General features: G+C 45.6%; 1 protein-coding gene across 2 annotated transcripts in view; it reads right to left on the reverse strand.

Moving 5' to 3' along the window:
• LOC124263224 (actin-like protein 6A) overlaps window positions 1–20,530 on the reverse strand; it is a 33,139-nt gene that overhangs the window by 9,622 nt on the left and 2,987 nt on the right. For both annotated transcript variants that reach the window (XM_046697816.1, XM_046697815.1), the window contains exons 2-7: window positions 19,336–19,412; window positions 16,668–16,839; window positions 6,120–6,220; window positions 5,677–5,774; window positions 822–916; window positions 55–161 (exon numbers count right to left, since the gene is read on the reverse strand). In XM_046697816.1, coding sequence (XP_046553772.1) covers window positions 55–161; window positions 822–916; window positions 5,677–5,774; window positions 6,120–6,220; window positions 16,668–16,839; window positions 19,336–19,412 — 650 coding nt within the window. The remainder of the gene's footprint in view (window positions 1–54; window positions 162–821; window positions 917–5,676; window positions 5,775–6,119; window positions 6,221–16,667; window positions 16,840–19,335; window positions 19,413–20,530) is intronic.

Here is a 20,530-nt window from a genome sequence, read left to right on the forward strand (position 1 = left end):
AAACCAGTGAACAACAGAATGAAGCATATGGAGTACAACAAGTTGTCTTCTCACCTTGGATTTGATCATATATGGTGGCACAACTTCAATGTCTTGTTCTTCCATTAGTTTCTTGCATTCTATTGTGATAAAGTCTCCTGCTAAGGGGGACTTTACTATACCTGAAACAAATTGAAGCATAAACAGATAAGATAAAGCCTTATTAATCAAATACATTTGCTGTCCTTTACATGGTGGATGTGGGGCTTATATATGATCCAAACTTGTATGTTCCTTGAAATGCTGTGCTGTTTAAATGTCTGTTAAATGTTTAGATTCCTGAATACCAACGATATTCCACTGTTCATAGGTTGTACTCAGACAGTCTTCTTAAAGTGTGTATATTTTATTAAGATCCTTAAAGAAATCACAAATAGCATTGATATTTTGTGTGAGAAATAAACAAACTGTGGCTGTATAATCTCCTGCAGAGTCTTATTCCTTCCTTTAACACAAAATCTAATGGATGACAACTTGCTACCCTCTCCAAAACAGCATCAACCAAAGAACAATAGCATCAAGTTGTACATATGATGGATTGCATGTATTAACATGACGACCATCCCTACACCTAGAACATGGTCATAGCTGTTAGGTCAGGGTGTGACGTTGGGACAAAAAAACACTTAACTTGGCAATGACCGAGGCCAGTCTGTGATTCAATCCAACAATCACACAATCCTAGGGTGTCTAAGAGATGCATCTCTCCCTAAGGGAATGCAGCATCTGAGACAGCTGGCCGCTACAGAGATATGGACGGGATGCTACTGATCCCTACTCACCATGCTGTAGAACATATCCATCATACACTGGAACTGCTGACGTGTGTGTAGCTCCACTATCCAGGATTAACGCTGTCGAACGACCATTGGCAAAACTAACAGCAGATAAGGATACTCACAGATACTAGTAATTGAATAAAAGTTATATACCTAAAATATGTAATTTTTTAAGTAAAATTGATATTTTATACTTATCCTGACTCATGATCTTTTGCTTATCTCCCTTTCCTCTTCGAATGGTAGTGGAACACTTGAATCCCTTGAAGTTCCCGAGGCGGACGTATAAATACACTCACCCAAGAGTTACCTCCCTTTGCCCTTTCCCGCGCAAACCAGTCATGTGATGTGCCTTACTTGTCACTCTCTCCTGATTTTCCGCCCATGCACTTGGATCTGCTGTGAAATCTCAAATGTCTTCAACGGGGAGGTTGGGAGGGCTTCTTCGTCATGAGTCAGGTTAAGTATAAAATATCAAATTTACATAAAAAATTACATATTTTTCCTTATCCTGACTCATGATCTTTTGCTTATAGAATCCGACAGATTGGTGGTGGGTCAAGCCACTGGATTCAACAGCTGTCCTTAGATACGTCCTGTATCCCCCCCATTAGGACTACGAACGGCATTTCCGTTATCCTATTCTTCCAACCTCTGTTATAACTAGGGGGGACCACTTTCTTGTCTTACTTCAATCTCAGACAAGTTGAATCATGTTGTTTCATGTGGCTATAGATAAACTAGTATCTTCCTATTACTAGATATCTCATAACAACACATAGATTATGATAAGAACTTTATCATAAATGAGTTGCGACCCCTTCACTTACAGGTAAGATCTGTACCTGTACAGGATCTTTAATCACTCATGCTAGCCTGTCTTAGACTGTGCGCATGGACTTTCAAACTAGTACTTTTCCTTAGTAAAAGTTATCAACAAGTCATCGTGATAAAGGGTGAGATTTTCGAACTCAGCGCCTTTGAGGAACCGTTAGTTGCTGTGCTACAACGAGAGGCCCAAATTGGTGAATGCCGGAGACTTCTTCAGTGGATATGTCTTGGAGGTAGTGGTTGGCAAACTTCGTGTCCGACTTCCAAAAGCAGCCCTCCATAATTGTTGGTATAGAGCAATTTCCGTGCAGAGCTAGTGTTGACGCCAGTGCTCTGACTTCGTGTGGGTTGGAAGCTCTAGGAGGTTCTAGTCCTGCTGCTGTATAGGCTCTCAATATAACGGCTCTCATCCGGAACGATATGGTCGTTCTTGGGACTTCTGCTGAAGTCTCTGTTGATAATGGGATGAACAGGCGCTTGAATTTTTGTCTCCTCGTGTCAGTCTTTTGAAGATATATCTTCAGGGCTCTGACTGGACACAAGGATAAGTCCTCTATATCCTGTGGACCGAGGATTGTAGACAGCACTGGTACGTGGAACTGTCTATCTGGTTGACCAGGTAGCTCGTTCTTGGCAATAAAGTGCCATCTAAGTCCTAGATTAACTGCATTATGTTGCCATCTGTCGAATGTGGTTCGACCAAAGTCCAGCGCATGTATCTCCGATATGCGAGCTGCTGTGGCTAGCGCAAGCAGGAACAGAGTCTTCTGTGTCAGCAGCTCGAAGGTAGTCTGATCTAGTGGTTCGTAGGCATCACTTGTAAGATGACGTAGAATTACATTCAGATCCCAGGCCGGAGCTCTGAATTTCTTTTGCTGGTCCTCCAGCTTAAAAGATCTCAGCAGAGCAAGTAATTCTGGTACTTTCGTCAACTTGATGCCTGTTTTTATCGTAATCACTGTACTGATTGCAGCGAGGTATGTAGATAGTGTCGAACCCTTCAGATGTCCGGTCTGTCTAAGATGACACAGATATTCCGCCACTTGAGGATGAGTGGCTATCATCGCTGTGAAGCCTTTCCGCCTTGCATAAGTCTCAAACTTCAGCCATTTGTCGTCATATAGGTTACGGTCGATCTGCGTAACGCTAGCGTTACTGCTTTGGCTGCCCTGGCGTAGCCGTTTAATCCTTCCCACGACATGCTCAGTGCATCTGTTGCCCAGGCTTGAGGATCTGGAACTGGCGAGACAAACGTTTGTAGTTTTTTGTTGAACCTCGTGGCAAACAGGTCTATGCAAGGGGATTCTATCTCCCTTATGTTCCGAAACGCTTCTGGATGGAGCATCCATTCCGTAGGTGACGGGTGTAGTGGTCTTGAGAGAGCATCTGCCAGTACGTTCTAGGCTCCTGGTATGTGACACGCCTCAAATCAGAAAACATGCTGGAGCCTGCTCTGTCCGTGGGAGGCGTTGTCTGACGTGGACCAATCAGCATCCAAGCATGACGTCACCGGCATTGTAGCAAGTTGGCCTCCATAAAATCTGATGCAATTAGTTGGTTGAGTAAAAGCGCACGTAATTCTACGCCGCTCATATAAACCTCTTGAATAAGGGTTGCTCCAAGTGTAAATTCTTGTTCAGTGATATAAATCACGTATTCCCATTGTGGATAATATAAACCAGCATGACGAAGGAGGCTGTCGAGACATATGTCTGTATGGATCTTGAAGAAATACTGATGTTGAATCACGTTGATAGGATATTAAATCCTAATCCCCACTCTGAGTGAAGAGTGTTAATAATATCATCTGTACTTCCGTTCAAGGATACTTGAAGGCATTGTTAACCTTAAGCCCTTTACAAAGGTCACCTTGAGGTTCTCCAGTACTTGAGATATCGGCTTCATAGGTGATATCATATTGGAGTCGAAGTCATCAGCTTATATGCAGTACGTCTCTGTTGGGTTGGAGTGAGTGAGTGAGTGAACGACAATATCCACAGGCCATCTGCTACCCGGTATAAGACCTCAGCATCCGTATAGATGAAGTGATTCCTTTCATCAAGTAGGTCATCGTCCGAAACTGAACCAATACAGGTATAAAGTTTGTGCAGGATGTAGAGTTGTGCAGGTTGTAAACTGTAGAGATCGCACATGTTGTAGATCTCTTTGTTGAATTTTACACTCTGACAAAACCATCCGTTTTCATCATTGCTTCGTGTTATTCAGCTTTATGGTAATAGAGTCGACGTCAACATCCTGCCTGTTGATGTAAGGGTTTGTTAACCCTAGGGTTCGCGAACCCTGTAGATGTCTGCGTTGCTGTTATCTGCCTGTAGATCTGAGAGTTCTCGAACTTTGTAGATGTCTGCAGCTTTCTCAAAGCTGTGCGTAGGTTAGAAGGTACCTTGGATATAGGTTCAATCAGAATAGTCACCGAGTCAAAGTCATCATTACGCATCTTATAAGTGTAGACTTCATCTGTCCCTAGAAGGAGACTCCAAGTTCAAACCATTGGCTATCCAAGCTGTAACCTCTGAGTTCGGGAAGACGAAGTCTGGTTATTCATCAGTTATCTCCTGATCGGTAGAGCTATGCCTCCGCGAATCATCCTTCTGCGAACATGTATCCCTTCTCGAACCTCCATCATCCCTTCGCGAACTGAAGATTCGCGAACAGCACGCATAGATTTACCCTCCGATCTGGTAACAGATGCTTTCTTCTGTGACGTAGAAAAAGATGACGTCTTTTTCTTAGCTTGAGTCGGAGTCAACTGCGTTGTAGCCGATCTCTTCTTGGCCCCCGTACCAGCAGACGCACTAAACATATAGCACCAGTATTATGAACTTCAGCAGTAGCAAGCAACATACAGTTTATAGGCTGATCTCCTGTTTTATCAGCCGTGACTTGAGATGACTTCCTCACCCGATCCATGGCACGTCTAAGATATAAGACAAATATTGATTAAACTGAAGATTTGATAAATCAACACAATAAGTACAGCGCAAGCTGGAAGAACATGGTTTTATGCACGAAGGGCACTGGGGGTGAGGATCAGCCACGGATAACCTGTGCCTGCAAACACTGCAAGATTTCATAAAATGTAAAAAGGGTTACATAGCGATGAAATTATGACACAAATACAAATAATTTGTACAAAATGTTTACATATAATACATAGTGGTTATTGCCAAATCCATATACAGCGTAATTTTTTAAGAATAGGACCTATATAAAAAGGATATAATGCCGCATAAGGGACTCCAGTGCTCACCCAACCATCCGCTTGGGCGAAACGGGAGAGAGTGACAAGTAAGGCTGGTCACATGACTGTTTACGCGGGAAAAGGGAGGCAACTCGTGGGTGAGTGTATTTTTATGTCCGCTTCGGGAACTTCAAGGGATTCATGTGTTCCACTACCTTTCGAAAAGGAAAGGGAGATAAGCAAAAGATCATGATTCAGGATAAGAAAAAATAGGTAGATATACCATTACACCATAAGAACAGAAGTTCACAACATTAATATTTGATATTGGTGCAGATGAAAGTCTTTTTGGACAGTGACATTAAGACAGGTTTCTGCTGTGATATGGCCATCAAAAAGGCTGCGGTTATTGATGGACCATTTAGAATCTTGTGATTTTCACATTCATGGAAGAATTGGCATTATACCGGTACTGAATTAGACCTGGACACCAGTATTTTGCACTATTCTCATTTGGAGAAGATCTTTTGACTAGTTACTGTCAAGCGATCACTGAGATTGACTTCATAAATAGCAACCTAAACCTGAATGCAGTCACTCACTCACTCATAGGTGAAATCACTGTCACATCAAACTCACTGTGCTAATATTGACCACAGCTGCTTAAATGATTGAGTCCCAGACAGAAGATGAGAATCTATCTAGAAACCAGACTACATAAAGTAAGTGTCCTGTAACCAAGATAGGTGGCACAAACAACAGTGTACAAGATATACTGGACTTTGGTTTAAAGATTGTTTCATAAGTGTTTCACTGAAAGGATACGCTGATAACACTGAATTTTTACACAGGAAAAACGCTGGGAGGTTGTACTTCTCAAACATCAGTTCTGTCAATTTTTCTCGCTTCGCCTTGCTGTTCCACTGAAATATCATATTACAAACAGTCATAATTTAAGCCATGCATGGAGCTACATCATAACCTGGATTACCAAATACCCCAGCAGGTTTTCAGATTACTGTAACAGGAATCAACATGATCAACTGGCACATGAAGATCACAAAGCTCAGAAACTTGGGTTGGTATTTGTGTCAAGAGGCAGATTTGAGGAATGATCATTGGCATAACAGAGAAAACAATGACAAATGGTTGCCAAAAGAGGGTTGAGTCATTTTAATGACTTGAGTTGATAAACATAATCCCAATGACAGCTTGTCAGAGTGTAAGATGCAGATGCTAACTCCTGTACACTGATGTTAACGGCTTACCGCTGGCTCAGACATCATCACTGGATGGTAGTGTGACTCGGTCTTTATGTGTTTCGTATATGCGTAGTCAACAACTTTCTCAAAAACGTCCCAATTATCAACTGCAAAAGAAATATGAAAACATCACATCACAAGTTTCCGAAAAACATAATATCATGACAACACTTCAATAACTCAAGACTAAGAATCATACCAACACAAGACACCACTCACAGGATCATCAATGCCAGAGTTGTTTTTTTCAGTTCTAGGCAAGTGGTTTCTGAGATGTCATCTTTCAAGTTATGAAGTCCATAACAGTGATTACAACAGAACATCTTTCACCAGCTAGTAAGTGAAGTCATGCCTCTGCCATGATCCTGCCAATTGTCTAACTATTAACTCTTCATACAGTAATGTAATTTTCTGAATAAAATTTATATTTTATACTTATCCTGACTCATGTATTATTGCTTGTCTCCTTCCTTTCCCGAACGTTAGTGTAACACTTGTATCTCCTTTTTGAAGCTCCCTTCAAAAAAGCAGACGTAAAATCACTACTCACAAAGAGTTGTCTCCCTCAGGTTTTGGCGGGAAAACGGCGCCACCCGTCTTCCCACGCCTCACTCTCTCTGAATTGCTAGCCCGACACTTCGATTTACAGGGAAATTCTAAGTGCCTAGCGGGGAGGTTGGGAGGGCTTACCTCATGAGTCTGGATAAGTATAAAATATCAATTTTACTCAGAAAATTACATATTTTTCCTTATCCTGACTCATGTATTATTGCTTGTAGAATCCGGCCGGATCTGGTGGTGGGTCAAGCCACTTCTGGATTCCAATTAGTGATTTCGTCTTGCATACCCCTATGGGAACTTCCTGGTAGCACTTCAATTTACTGCTAGGCTCTGCTGCTGCTGTAACCCTTTACTTCCAGCTTTCTCTGATGGGGGGACCACAATTGTTAACTTTTGGTCCTTGCTTCTGTTAACATTTTTATGTGGATTTTTGCGACTCCATCTCTTGATGCAAGCATCAAGTAGAGAAGCGACCCTTCTTATGTACGAGTACGTCCCTACAAGTACTGGGTCTTATCACTTATGCTAGTCTGTCTTAGACGTGCATATGGACTTTAAAGCTGTAACTCTCCTGAGTGTAGGCCTCTGCAAGTCATGTGATAAAAGGGCGAGACTCTGTCTCAGTGCCTCTGTGGAACTGTCAATTGTTGTGCTACAACAAGTGGGCCGAAATGGTGAATGCCAGAGACGTCCTCAGTGGCGATGTCTCTCAGGTAGTGGTTGGCAAACACCATGTCCAATTTCCAGAAGCAGCCCTCCATTATCGTCGTGATAGAGCAATTCCCATGCAGAGCGAGTGTTGACGCCAGAGCTCTAATTTCATGTGGATTGGAGGCTCTTGGAGGATCAAGTCCAGCTGCTTTGTAGGCCCCGTAGTATGACAGTTCTCATCCATATTGATATCGTAGTGCGAGAGATCTCCGTCGATATACGTATGAAAAGACGCTTGAATTTTCGTCTCCTGGTCTTAGACCTTTATAGGTAGACTTTCAATGCTCTTACAGGGCATAAGGATAGGTCCTGTGTATCCTGTGGCCCAAGGACTGATGATAGTGCTGGGATGTGGAATTGTCTGTCCGGTTGACCTGGCAGTTGATTCTTTGCTATGAAGTCCCATCTCAGTCCCATATGCACGATGTTTCGATTTTCATCAAATCGTGTCCTTTCAAAGTCTAGAGCATGTATTTCCGACATCCTTGCTGCTGTTGCTAAGGCGATCAGGAATTAACCAAACCTGAAGAGGTTTTAAATTCTTTGAAGAGAGTCGTCCTTGGGGTACATATTATGCATTTTCCGGGCTGAAAATGTCCTGTGACAGTTGTATCAATGTTTTTGAATAAACATATTGTACAATAAATAAAAACCTTTTATTTATTATACGGCCCCCACCTTGTGGAGTTACCTCCCATTGAGCATGCGCACCAACTGGGTAAGTACCTAGGCCCGTATCATCATTCCTTCTGCTGAATAAATCAGTGAACAGAATTGCGGGGAGGCGGGAGGCCCTACCCCAAGGACGACTCTCTTCAAAGAATTTAAAACCTCTTCAGGTTTGGTTAATTCTTTTTCATAGAGATCGTCCTTGGGGTACATATTATGCATAAACACAGACTCCCAAAGACCGGAGGCCAGGGAGGAGGGAATTCTGTCAAAGCACACACAAATAGCGATCGTTAATCTGAATGATGGAACAGACGCTATAATCACTCACCTGTCACATGTCCCGGTTTGTGCTTCCGCGAGAGGCATTATGGGAGGGTAACCGACAGGGAGGAAATGTACTCATAGACAACCTCGCAGGTTAGCATAAGAATTCGCACATGGTGCGAATGTAAACAAACCCCACCCACCTTATGGTCTATTAGAGAGCACCGTAGGGGGGGAAAAAACACTCACTACCGACCATAGCCTCCGTAAAGGATCGAAAGGAGGTTATACACCCAGCAGCGGACATGTCAATAAAACAATATTGAACAGCAGCGTCAACAAAACCAATGAACCAAGACTCACTCGGTCAGGGTGGCAGGACACTGTCCACCGGAGAGAACCGAACGGCCAAAGCTCGCACGATCACGAGAATGTGTATCGAGCTGATAGTGCCGAATAAACGTGCTAGGCCGGCTCCAAATAGCGGCAGAGCAGATCTCTTCAATGGGGAGTGCCGATGCAAAAGCTTTTGACGTGGCTACTGCCCTGACCGAGTGAGCCTTCAACCCCTCAAGGGGAGGCTTGCCCTTAGCCTGATACGCAGCACAAATGACCGAGACGAGCCAGCGAGACAAAGTCTGCTTGCTCGCCGGCACACCAGCCTTCCCGCCACCGTAACAACAGAACAGCTGGGTACCCGTACGGATCCCCTGTGTTCGTTTGATATAGACCTTGAGAGTCTTACGGACATCCAACGGGTGAGTGCTCGTAGGAGAGGTCCCCGATGTGGAAGGCTGGGTAAGAGTAGGAAGTTCGATAGGAGCTGTCACATGGAAAGCGTGTACGACCTTCGGGCGGTAAGTATCCGGGAGGCAAATACTGACACGATCAGTGTGGAACACAGTCAGCGCCGGGTCGGACGACATAGCATGTAAGTCGCCAACCCTACGTCCAGATGTTACCGCCACCAGAAATACAGCCTTCCAGGTTAACAACTGAATGGAAATAGCCGATAGGTGTGAGAACGTAGGACCGGACAGCCAATCGAGCACAATTGATAAATCCCAAGGTGGGCTGGTTCGCCTGACAGCAGGTCGAACCCGATCCACGCCAGCTAAAAAGCGCTGTACAAGAGGGTGCTGCCCCAGAAGAGCACCATCGACAGGGGTGTGAAAAGTGGAAATAGCGGTGGAGTAGCCACGAATGGTCGAAGCCGCCAGGCCTTCTTCCAAACGAGCTTGCAAAAACTCCAATACTCGGACTAAATCCGCAGAAAAGGGATCTGCAATCCCCCTATCTGAACACCAGCATGCATAGCGGGACCACCTATCCTCGTACTGAACGTTTGTCGAATCCCGCCTCGAAGCCAGAATTGTGTCTGCAACTGCTGCAGGAATTCCACGTGCCTCGAGGCTAGACCTGACAGAGGCCAAGCCACCCACTGAATCCGTGGATTGGGGTGTGGCGCGAGCGAGTGAGAATGTCGGGTTGCAAAGGTAATAGAACAGGAGGCTGAGTCAGAAACCTGAGAATTACCGGAAACCAGCTCTGACGGCCAAAGCGGTGCCAGTAGCACAAGCAGCCGAGCTGGCTGGGTGGACAGCTGTGAGAGGACACGGGGAATGAGTGGTAACGGCGGGAACGCCCAGAGCACTTTGCCCGTCCAATCCAGCAGGATACGCCCTCGGGTTCGGTATTCAAGAGCAGATAACGGGTGTCTGATTCGTCCCGCCAGACGCAAACAGATCCACCTGGAACAACCCGTACAACTGGGAGATAACTCCGAATATCTGCTGGTCGAGCATCTACTCGTGCGGGGCCAGGATCCGGCGAGAGAGAGCGTCTGCTCGCACGTTCTCCAGCCCCGGGAGATAAACAGGGAGTACCTGACAATCGCACTGGTCGCACCAGAGGAGAAAGTCCCATGTCTCCTTGCTTCAGGATGTACGACATGGCCGTCTGGTTGTCCAACTGAAGACGAACCACCTGGCCCTGGACATGCTCTCGGAAGCGCTCGAAAACCAACCACACAGCTCTCAGTTCCAACACGTTGATGTGAAGGTGGGCTTCGGCTTCGGACCAGAGTCCGGACACCGACAGACTGCCCAGAACACCCCCCAGCCCGTGAGGGACGCATCGGTCTGAACTGTAAGAGCTGGCGACGGGATTTCCAAGGGGACCCCCTTGGAGAGATTCCTGACATTGGTCCACCACTGAAGGTGAGGAGACAACCACCCGGGGACTGTGAGACTCCGCTCCAGGTCCTCCGAGTGAGCCCACAGACTCGCCAAAGCTTGCTGTATAGGGCGCATCCTCAACCGCGCCCGCCACACTACAGAGATAGTCGCCGCCATATGGCCCAGTAGACGGAGCCAAGTCCGTGCTGGTGTCTGGGGCTGGGAGAGGAACGAAGACACCATCTCCCGTACTCTGGTGACCCGGTCGAGGCGACAAGGAAACAAGATCCTTGGGAGTTTGGAACCTCGCCCCGAGAAAAACCAAGTCCTGGGTGGGTACCAGGTTGGATTTCTTGAGGTTGAGGATCCACCCCAGTCGAACTAGAATGTCTATCACCTTGTGAGTAGAATCTAGGCTCGCTGGCTGTGTCAGTGCACCGAGCAACCAGTCGTCGAGGTAAGGGTAACAACGCCTTCCTTGCGAACGAGCGAGGGTAGCCGGCACTAACATGAGCTTGGTGAACACCCTGGGGGCAGTGGATATGCCGAAGGGGAGCACCATGAATTGGTAACACATCCAGTCGTAAGAGAACCAGTCGTAAGAGAACATGCAGATACGCATCCTTTAGGTCGATTGACGTGAGCCAATCGCCGGGCTGAACAGAGGAGATCACCGAGCGCAGTGTCTCCATCTTGAAGGATGGAACTTCAAGCATGCGATTCAACCCCTTGAGGTTGAGAATGGGACGGAACCCGCCGTCTTTCTTCGGAACGAGGAAGTACGTGGAGTAAAATCCCCCTGTTCCTCGCCCGGTGGTATGCGCTCTATAGCGGACTTGTCCAGCAAAGCCTGGACTTCGTCGCACGCAGTATGTCCGCCCGTACCTGACATGACGGCACCGGAGTGCGGCGTATGCCGGTGAAGTCTGGCGGACCTCGCTTCCACAGTGGTAAATGGCCGACACTGACGGTGGACAGCACCCAAGGGTTGCTTGTCACCTTCTCCCACTCCGGCAGGAATAGAGAGAGGCGGCCACCCACTGGGACGTAAGGGTGTGTGAGTGGTCCCAAAAAGCGGAGCTGACTGGGAGTGACACAGGTCTACAGCCTGATGGGTTAACGGGAGGTCAGGGCAGACCTCCCGCGCCCGCGAAAAGGCTGGGAGCCAGTCGAAGAGGACTGCTCCTTGCCCTTACCCTTGGCGGGACGGCTCCTCCGCCTACCCCTGCCCGAGCGGCGAAGCCAGCCAGCAGACTCGGGTGTAGGCTGCACCCTGGAGGAGGAAGCCGGAACGGGAGCGCGGGGGCGAGAAGCCCGCGGCTGCTCCAACAAGGCCTTGGAGTCCTTGAAGGAGGTAGCTGCAGCGGCAGCCTCCCGGATGACCTGCTGGGCCCCAGGAAACAACGTCGCTCCCAGACGGTAGGGGAGGGCCAGCAAGGTCTGCTGTGTAGCCGCCGAGTACCGAGACGTCGACAGCCACAGCTTGCGCATCCCCATGACTGCGCACATCACCGCCGACGCGGCTGACCGCAAGGAAAGTTGACGGAGGAGAACAACATGCTGAGACACGTCAGCTCTGGATAGGTAGGCCTCGTGGACCACCACCCGCACCTGCTGCATAGCGTTCCGGTAAACCTCCTCGTAGGTCCGGTAAGCATGCCGCAGGGGGGCGCCCGCGAAGGCAAAAGGTGGCGTCAAACGCCCTTGCCTGGCAGCCGGAGCTGCATCGGAGGAAGCCGAGCCTCCCCCCAGGGCGACCAAAGTGAACACACATTCGTCGACCACTGGCACGAAGAACAGGGAATCTTCCCCCAGCTGGTACCTCCTGACAAGCTCTGGCAAGTCAAAGCGGAGGCGTGACCCAGCCAAGAGGGGATCCACCACGTCCTGCACCAGGGACGGCAGAATGCGGAGCAGCGTCTGCGTGGGTTGCCTAGGGGCAAACGCCTCGCCTGGTAAGCGGAACTCAGTCGAATCCGAGCGGCTGGTAGGCACCGCGGCCTGGGGAATGTACTCGGCAATGCGTAGCCGTACTTCCCTCAGAGCCGTAGAGAAACGGAAGGCACCCTCCGGCTCCTCTACCTCCCCAATGTCCATGGACTCGGGCCCAAGCCCAAGTCTGAGGCTGGGTCTCCTCGCGAAGAGGAGCCGAACCCCGACTCGGTGGGCAGTCGCACACCAGACGCAGAGGGAAGGGAAGAACCGAAGCAGCGCCCTGCTTCAGTGCCCAAAACTGGTACCTCCGCTCTCATGGGGCGGGACGGCGCAGGGACCGGAACCTGCGCCAACGGACCCTGCGCCAACTCCGAGAGGGGGACTGGGAGCGAAACCTCCCCCTCCGGGGCAGCCGAGGCGTCCGGACCCGAAGCCAGAGGCAACAGATCAACAAACGCCTCCAGGCCGAGGGATCGAGCCGGGTTTGGCGATCCCGGCCCCAGACTCTCCGTTCCCGGCTCCGAGTGGGCGAGGAACTCCTGGCGGAGACCTCCAACCAACTCGTGAACCAGGGACTTCACCGAGTCCATGTGCTGCTGGAATAATTGCGTGATGAGAGACATGTCAAAACCGATAGGTGCAGTGGAAGGCGACTGACTGCGCGATCTACCCTTTCGTTTTTGCTTTTTAGCTTTAGACAGGGGGGACCTGGGTCAGTTCCCCTCCCACCTCTCGCATTTCCCGATAGAAGAGAAAGTCTGCAGCCCGCCTCTTCTGGGCTCGGGGGGAGAAGCCCATACAAATCTCACACGTGTCAGGGGTATGGCCGCCTTTTTCAAGGCACATGATACACTTATCATGACGGTCTGCACAGGGAATACTCTGCCCGCAGACAGTACAATCCGAAAACGCCTGAAAGCAAACACGCAAGCATGTAGCTAACAGCGGACCAGCAGCATAACATACATGTAGAAAACATTGAAAAATACGTGAAGGCGACCACGGGAAGAAAAAGTTGGTGAAAACGCAATATTACAACCATTGGGTAGGTTGAACTGGAACGGCTGGGGGTGGAAGACTCCAGTCGTTCCGAACCCGTCTTTCATCGTCTATAGCCTCTGGGTGCCCTGCCTCGTCCGGGTGGGCGACGAAAAGAATCCTTTCCTCCTTTGGAGGTCCCTATTACTTTTCTCTTGCTTTCTGGATGCCTGCAAATTTAGATTGGCCAGAGTAGCGTTGGGACGTCTGTCTGATGACACTGGCTAGTGTATCAATGGACTTGATCATCAAGACTTCCCTAGATTCCTTAGTGACTTCCTTGGCGACCTCGTCAATCTCCCCTGCAAAGATGGATGTTGTAGACCATGGAGCTCTGTACAGCGTCTTAGTGAAGCGTTCACTCCAGTTGCATGACGACAATAGTCCTTGTCTTCTAGCTAGCGTCAATGCTGCTGATATGGATGATAGATGCGCCGACATAAATTGGTGGCCCTTTTTCTGCGTTAGTAGGGCAGAATAAATCATCCGGTCTTCCTCTGCAGTTGAGTTCCTAAACTTGGCGATGAGCGTCTCATTAACTGCCCTGGATCTGTTAAGTCCGAAGAACATCCTTCTGGTCATAGTGTCTATCTGTGCCAGCTTTTTGTCATCAATCTTGTAAGATTTGGTCCGGGAGTCGTTGATGATTTTATAGATCTCATCTATTTCTTGTGCCTTCATAAAGGGGTCCATGTTGTGTAGTGAGAACTTCTTTGCGTTGAACTGTGGGATATTAGGAGCCTGGAACTTCGTTGCCTTTCTAAAGGCTGCATCCAAATCCTCTAGTACTTCCGAGATCGGATCAATTGGAGGTAGAGTGATCGTGTCCACATCATCGTCCTTCATTAGGTACGTCAATGCTTCATTCTCTTCCTTAGAAGGTGATGCTAGGTCAAGTCCATTAGCCATCCAATATTTTATCTCTGAGTCCGAAAATATGATACCGCCATCGTCCTCTGTATCATGTCCACTGGTACAAGATCGTTGACCATCCTTTGTTGGGGATCTGCATGGCGATCTATGTGGGGATGAGTGTGTTGAACTACGTCTAGTTCTAAGAGGCGATCTGTATCGCGACCTGCGTGCAGGTGAGCGTCTTCTAGGCCAGGATTGCCTTCCTGGCAATGTATTCTTAAGTGGTGAATCCCGTGACGACCTGCGAGATGTTGTTGACGCCCTTGAAGATAATTTGGATGACCTTCGCGCAGGTGAGAGGTTTTGTTGAGGGTCTGAGTCCCGAGACGTCTCTCTAAACCTTCTACGTGGTGTAGGTTTCTTTCTCTGTGAAGTGGGTAGCCTGCGTGAAGGTTCTTCATTAGCCTCATCATCTGATGACGATCTATTTGGTTCTGAAGAGCGTGCCGTCCTGCGCGCAGGTTTGCTAACGTCATGTAGCGTAGATCTGCTCTTGGTCCTAGAGCTTGACTCTCTGGTAGGCCTCTCAGATGTATCATCAGTGTGGGGTCCTTCATGCAGCCCTGGATCCTCTCTGCGGTTGATGACTTGAGCATGAGAGCCACCTGGCTGTCCATCATGCGAGGTTCTTTCTTGTGCGAAGTGCTTCTCCATCATCTCCATCATTTGTTGAGAGAATTGCTGCATAAAGGCCCTGGGGTTGAATGTCTGCGACGACTGTAGAGATGTCGTATCTGAGATGGTAGCGATATGGTCCAGGGATCGCTGTGCCTCATGGATCTCTGCTGTCAGTGTAGAAGGTAACTCTGACTGCGTAGAGATGGCTGCTGACGGTACCGTTGCTGAGGCCTGCTTCCTTTTCTTATGCTGTATCTCTGGGATGATCAACAGGGGCTCATCATAAAGGCCTCTCTCTTCCATCGGGACGATCTCGGCCGAAAAGGTCCTCATACTCTGCGACGAACTCCCTGTAGAACTGGTTGAAGTCTTAGGGTTGTAAGACTTCTTCTGCTTTGAAGATGGCCTCTTTTTCTTCATATGGGTTGAGGAGTTGTCCGACGTAAAAGACCTTTTCTTGGATGTAATGGCGGACATCATCCCACGCCCATCTTCCGAGGACGCCTCCGGGCAGGTCACTGGATGGAAGTATGTCGTCTGACAATGATAGACAGCTCTTCAGGGACTCAGCCGGTTTAGCCATGACTTGCAAAAGTCGTCTGGATTTATCCTTAGTACGCCTAAGTACAGAGAAATATTAATTATTAAATTCAATTTGTGTTAATTGCTGACATAATTTACAGCGAGAGCTGGAAGTACATATTGTTGTGCAACTGGGGCACAATAAATGCGATCTGCAGCAGATAACCTAAACCTACAACGAAAACAGGTTTTCATGAAATGTAAACAAACTTAACAATCACGTAAAACCGTGAATAAACAGTCAAATTACGAATAAATTTCAAACCATATTGTAGAAGGATACTCCCTGAAACCTTATAAAGGTAACTTATAGGGAAATAACTAAGTTATCAAAGGATATAGTGCCGTGTTGGAGACACAGGTGCTCTCCCAACCGTCCACTAGGGCGAAGAAGGAGAGAGTGAAGTGTGGGAAGACGGGTGGCGCCGTTTTCCCGCCAAAACCCGAGGTAGACAACTCTTGGTGAGTAGTGATTTTACGTCTGCTTTTTTTAAGGGAACTTCAAAAAGGAGATACAAGTGTTCCACTAACGTTCGGGAAAGGAATAATACATGAATAATACATGAGTCAGGATAAGGAAAAATCTGACATGATCTGAAATATGGCAGCAACTGTACTTTCACCAGTACATCTAATTGTTTTATTTCTGTGAGATCGAATGTTTGTGTGAGTTGTCCTACTCATCTGAGCCCAACTTATCTTAATCCCTACATTACCAAGTGAAGAACCTAAAACTAGCACACACTCATTTGTGAAAATGTGTTAACTTTCAAGCATCTTTTATTTCATTTGGAATACTTCATACATTGAAAGTATCTGTCAAGCAGTGTACTTTTAATTTATTTAGTTATCAAAGTTGCAATGTCATTCCTACAGTGCAAGGGGATAATAAATACACAGGGCTATTGTTGAAGCAATGTAGAAAGAGATTCCCCATGAAGAGAGATTCAGAGTTTAAGTACCATGGGTAACATGTGTTTAGGGGTCAGGATCTGGGACGACATTAGTTACTGAGTTTAGAAGATAGATTGTTTACTCACATACAAAACAGGTTTCTCATGAAATATTAAGAGATGCTTACTCATTCCATCTTTCAGGAAGCTGACAATGTCCATGCTCTTGCGGGCCACCTTGAGGTTCACTGTGTCTATGTAGTGTTTCTTATCTGTAATGCTGGGCTTGGAATCTTCTGTCTCCATTGCAGCCATGGCCTCCACTTCCTCCACAAGACCGACATGGCTAGGAATCTCGGCCTGATGAAACAAAATCATCCACGGTCACTTAGATTCTGTTCACATTTAGTTAAAAACAAATCATACTTATGACTAACTCTAATCATACACTATTAAACATTATCAGGGATGAATCTAGGATTTCATACACACAATATTGTTCAAAATTGGGATTTTTCTAAAAGGATAACTAATTTCTCATCTTCTCGAGGCAAGGGGGTAACTGACTACAAAAATCCAGTTCTATGATTGCCGAAATATGCTAGACTATAGTGGCTGTTACCAGGTATGTCCTTTCTGGGTCCCTATTACTGAACAGATTCATCCTCTCATAGCAATTTACTTCAGCCAAAATGGTGGTGCCCAAATTAGATGATCGATCAATAATCAATCCCCGGTATTATAATAAATCAGGTTTTACCTTCTAAACTTCATCAGATCACTCAAGCACCTGATCAAAAACTAATCTATTGGTCAGTTCATAGTACACCTTCTTTACAATCCTGCAGTTACCCAAATCTGCTATGTTGTTCCAAAACCAGGGCTCGATTTAAGAGATGTTAACCTACTTGCACTAGGTGCAACCTAAGATAAAAACCTAATTGCACCAGCCAATTCCAGTTGCACTGCTTTTATTGCAATATGTAATGAAAGAAATATGCTGTTGAATTATTTAGATGTTTTATTCAGAAGTTTACCTACTAAAAAATTTACTTGCACCCTGTGCAAGTTAGACTAATAACTAGGTTGCACTTTGTAGTAATGGGTTACACCGGTGCAAGCAACAAAGCACTAAATCGAGCCCTGAAAACCAATTTTCTAAAGTGATTTTTACTGAACTTACTACGACATTCCTTCCTGTGTCACAATGGGTGGAAACTTGACTTATTGTAAGTCAACAAGTTTAGCTCCCTTGCCTCAGGAAGATGCTATTTGTTCAGGAGTATTTTGATGTTTCAATCAATACAAAACTGTCAAACTACACATAAAAGCCCCTTCTTGTTTATTGGTCCTGTTATATGTGAAATGACTCTGTGTAGCCTCTACAAACAGTACAAACAACATAAGTGATCATGGTTATTTCCATAATAACACGACATGACAGCTTAAAGTTGCTTTAGACTGTCAAATGTGAGGAACGGAGTAGGTTTGGATAATCCCTCATTACATATACAAGGTTTGCAGAGGTATCAGAGCTACAGATAACATTTTGGCTCATTGACATGATTGAGTTATGTACTCACTTGTGTTCATCTCAATTGGGTATCTTTATTTTCCTTTGAGTAACAAAATAAATTGTACTCACCTCAATCAAATTAAAATGGGTATTTTGCCATTTTCCATTAATTGTAAAATTGTATGTACGTAAATAAAGTGTTTGTTTGAACTTATGATATTAATGATTTCCTGCCCCGTTGTTTGGACCCCATGTTTCAACAAATAGTCACATGGTAATGTACTCCTTACACTTACAGCACTGTAAACTCAGTAATGATAGTTGTATAGGCATCACTGTCGTATGTATACCAGACACTGTGTAGGAGTATGTGCCCTTCAGTCACTGAACAAAGGGAGGTAACAACATTTGCTCAGCTATAGAAACCATGCAAGGATTGATTTTCAGATTTTAAGTACAGGAACTAATTCACTGGTATGCAAGCTAAGATTTGACATTTTTGTGTGTAGGCATGTAATTTGTAAGATCAAATTTATTGGGTATTTACAAAAATTCAAGTGTACTTGTACGCAACAGATTTATTTTGAATAGAGTTTTCAGCATATATATTTGCGTAATTTACACAGATACGCAGCTTATCTGAACCTCTGCCATTTTAATTGGTCATATTAATAAGTATAAAGAAGATCAACCAACTGTGCTTTGAACTTTCTGCTTTGTCATGATACATGAAAAGGAGTTTTTCAACTCTACTGGGACAGAACATAGACCTGTCATCGTCCAGAAACCCCACAGATCTGTGCTCTCTTGCTCTACTACTAAAGTTATCATTCACAATCCATTACCAGCCTCAATTTCGGACACTGATGGTGATATAGGATTTCCTTCATATTGACCTACATGGCATGACATTGGTTTAAAGTAATGCCACTAGTCAAAATGAGGATCAGCAAATAGGATGAGCAATGCATAGGGTAAATTTTAACTTGGGCCTTCATGCACATATAATCATTGGACATATAATGATTGGACAAACAAAGTGCCACACATTTCTGACAGGAGAACAGAGGCAAGTCCAAGGTTTTGAAAATGAGGTGTGAGAGAGTGTAGGTGTGCATGATGAGTGTGTTTATGTCTGAAGGAAATATCCAAGCATTTAATAGCTATGGTGTCAGAAAATTGGGTTGCAGCCTTCTGAAACCTATTCAAGTGGAGACAGTGAGTGACTGAGCTTGATTTTACAATACTTTTAACAATTTTTCAGCAATAACACTTCTGGGTAACACAGCCCTACCCTACCGTCGCTCTGCCATTGGGGAGTGTTTTACAATGTGACTTACCTTTGGAGTGTCTTCACCAGCAAAGCCAGCCCGTATAGAATAGGATCCTACATCAAACACCAAAGCTCCCACCTCATCTGAAACAAAACAGACAATCATCAAGGGCTTCATTGGTATTTAAAGAACCACTAAACTTTGTTTTTTGTTACTCTTTTAACCATTATATATGAAAGATTTGTGGTTAGTCTTATGCGGAACACCAAATTTATTCTTTAAAAACTTGTGGTTAATTAATACCGAGCGATTAAAAGTGGCCAAAAAGTCGCCTGCTTCCCTCTCGCCAGCCAACTAAACCACAGACAGGTTAACTCTGTAATGGGTTATGTTTGTGAGTGCGGTTTAGCGTTGTGGAAGCCTGAAACGATATCTTACTTGTGTTCAGATCGCTTCACGGAAGTTAAAGAATCAAAACTACTTACTAGTTGTAGTAAAATATGCATATGATTGATGACCATAAAGATTTTCTATGACACAACTTGTAACATAACGATTTCTTCCTCGAAGTGAGGTTGTGGTCGAAGTAACAATAATATTGTAAGTAGTATTATATTGACCCACCTGCTGCCACACGAGAAATTGTTATGATATCGCGGCTATGTCATGCAAAATCCTATTGGCCATCAATAAAATACATATTTTACTACCAGTAGAGAGTAGTTTTGATTTTAGACCGTGAAAACAAACCTAAATACCATTTATCCTCAGACTGGCGGATGTTCCGACAGGGCGCCGCCATTTTAAAAAAAAAAAATCTGTTAGAATTAATGAGATTATAGTTTGTTTTCACTGTTAGAAAATCAAGACTACTTTCTACTAGTTGTTAAATATGTATTGGAATCATAACCAAACGGATTTTGCATGACACAACTTATAACATAACGATTTCTTCCACGGAAGCCCGAGGTGGGTCGAAGTCACAATACTGCGCCGATAAATTTCTTGCTACATTCCCATGGTTAATGTCCACTCACCAGTATGTAGATACTAGTCAATGTATGCCTTTATATTTGGTCTTATAATCCTAATTAGTTTATTATCACACTTGTATGAATTTTGAAACTAAATAAAAAGCAGACGATCTGCTGATACTTATAGTGAATTTATAACAGAACTGTAATATCTAGACATTTTATAGTTTGCCAATGTGAATCATAATTCGCACACACACCCTAGTGCATGTTGTCTGTCTCATTAC

This window comes from Haliotis rubra, unplaced genomic scaffold (genome assembly GCF_003918875.1).
Source record: "Haliotis rubra isolate DU_JTF1 unplaced genomic scaffold, ASM391887v1 Scf872, whole genome shotgun sequence".
Classification (NCBI taxonomy): domain Eukaryota; kingdom Metazoa; phylum Mollusca; class Gastropoda; order Lepetellida; family Haliotidae; genus Haliotis; species Haliotis rubra.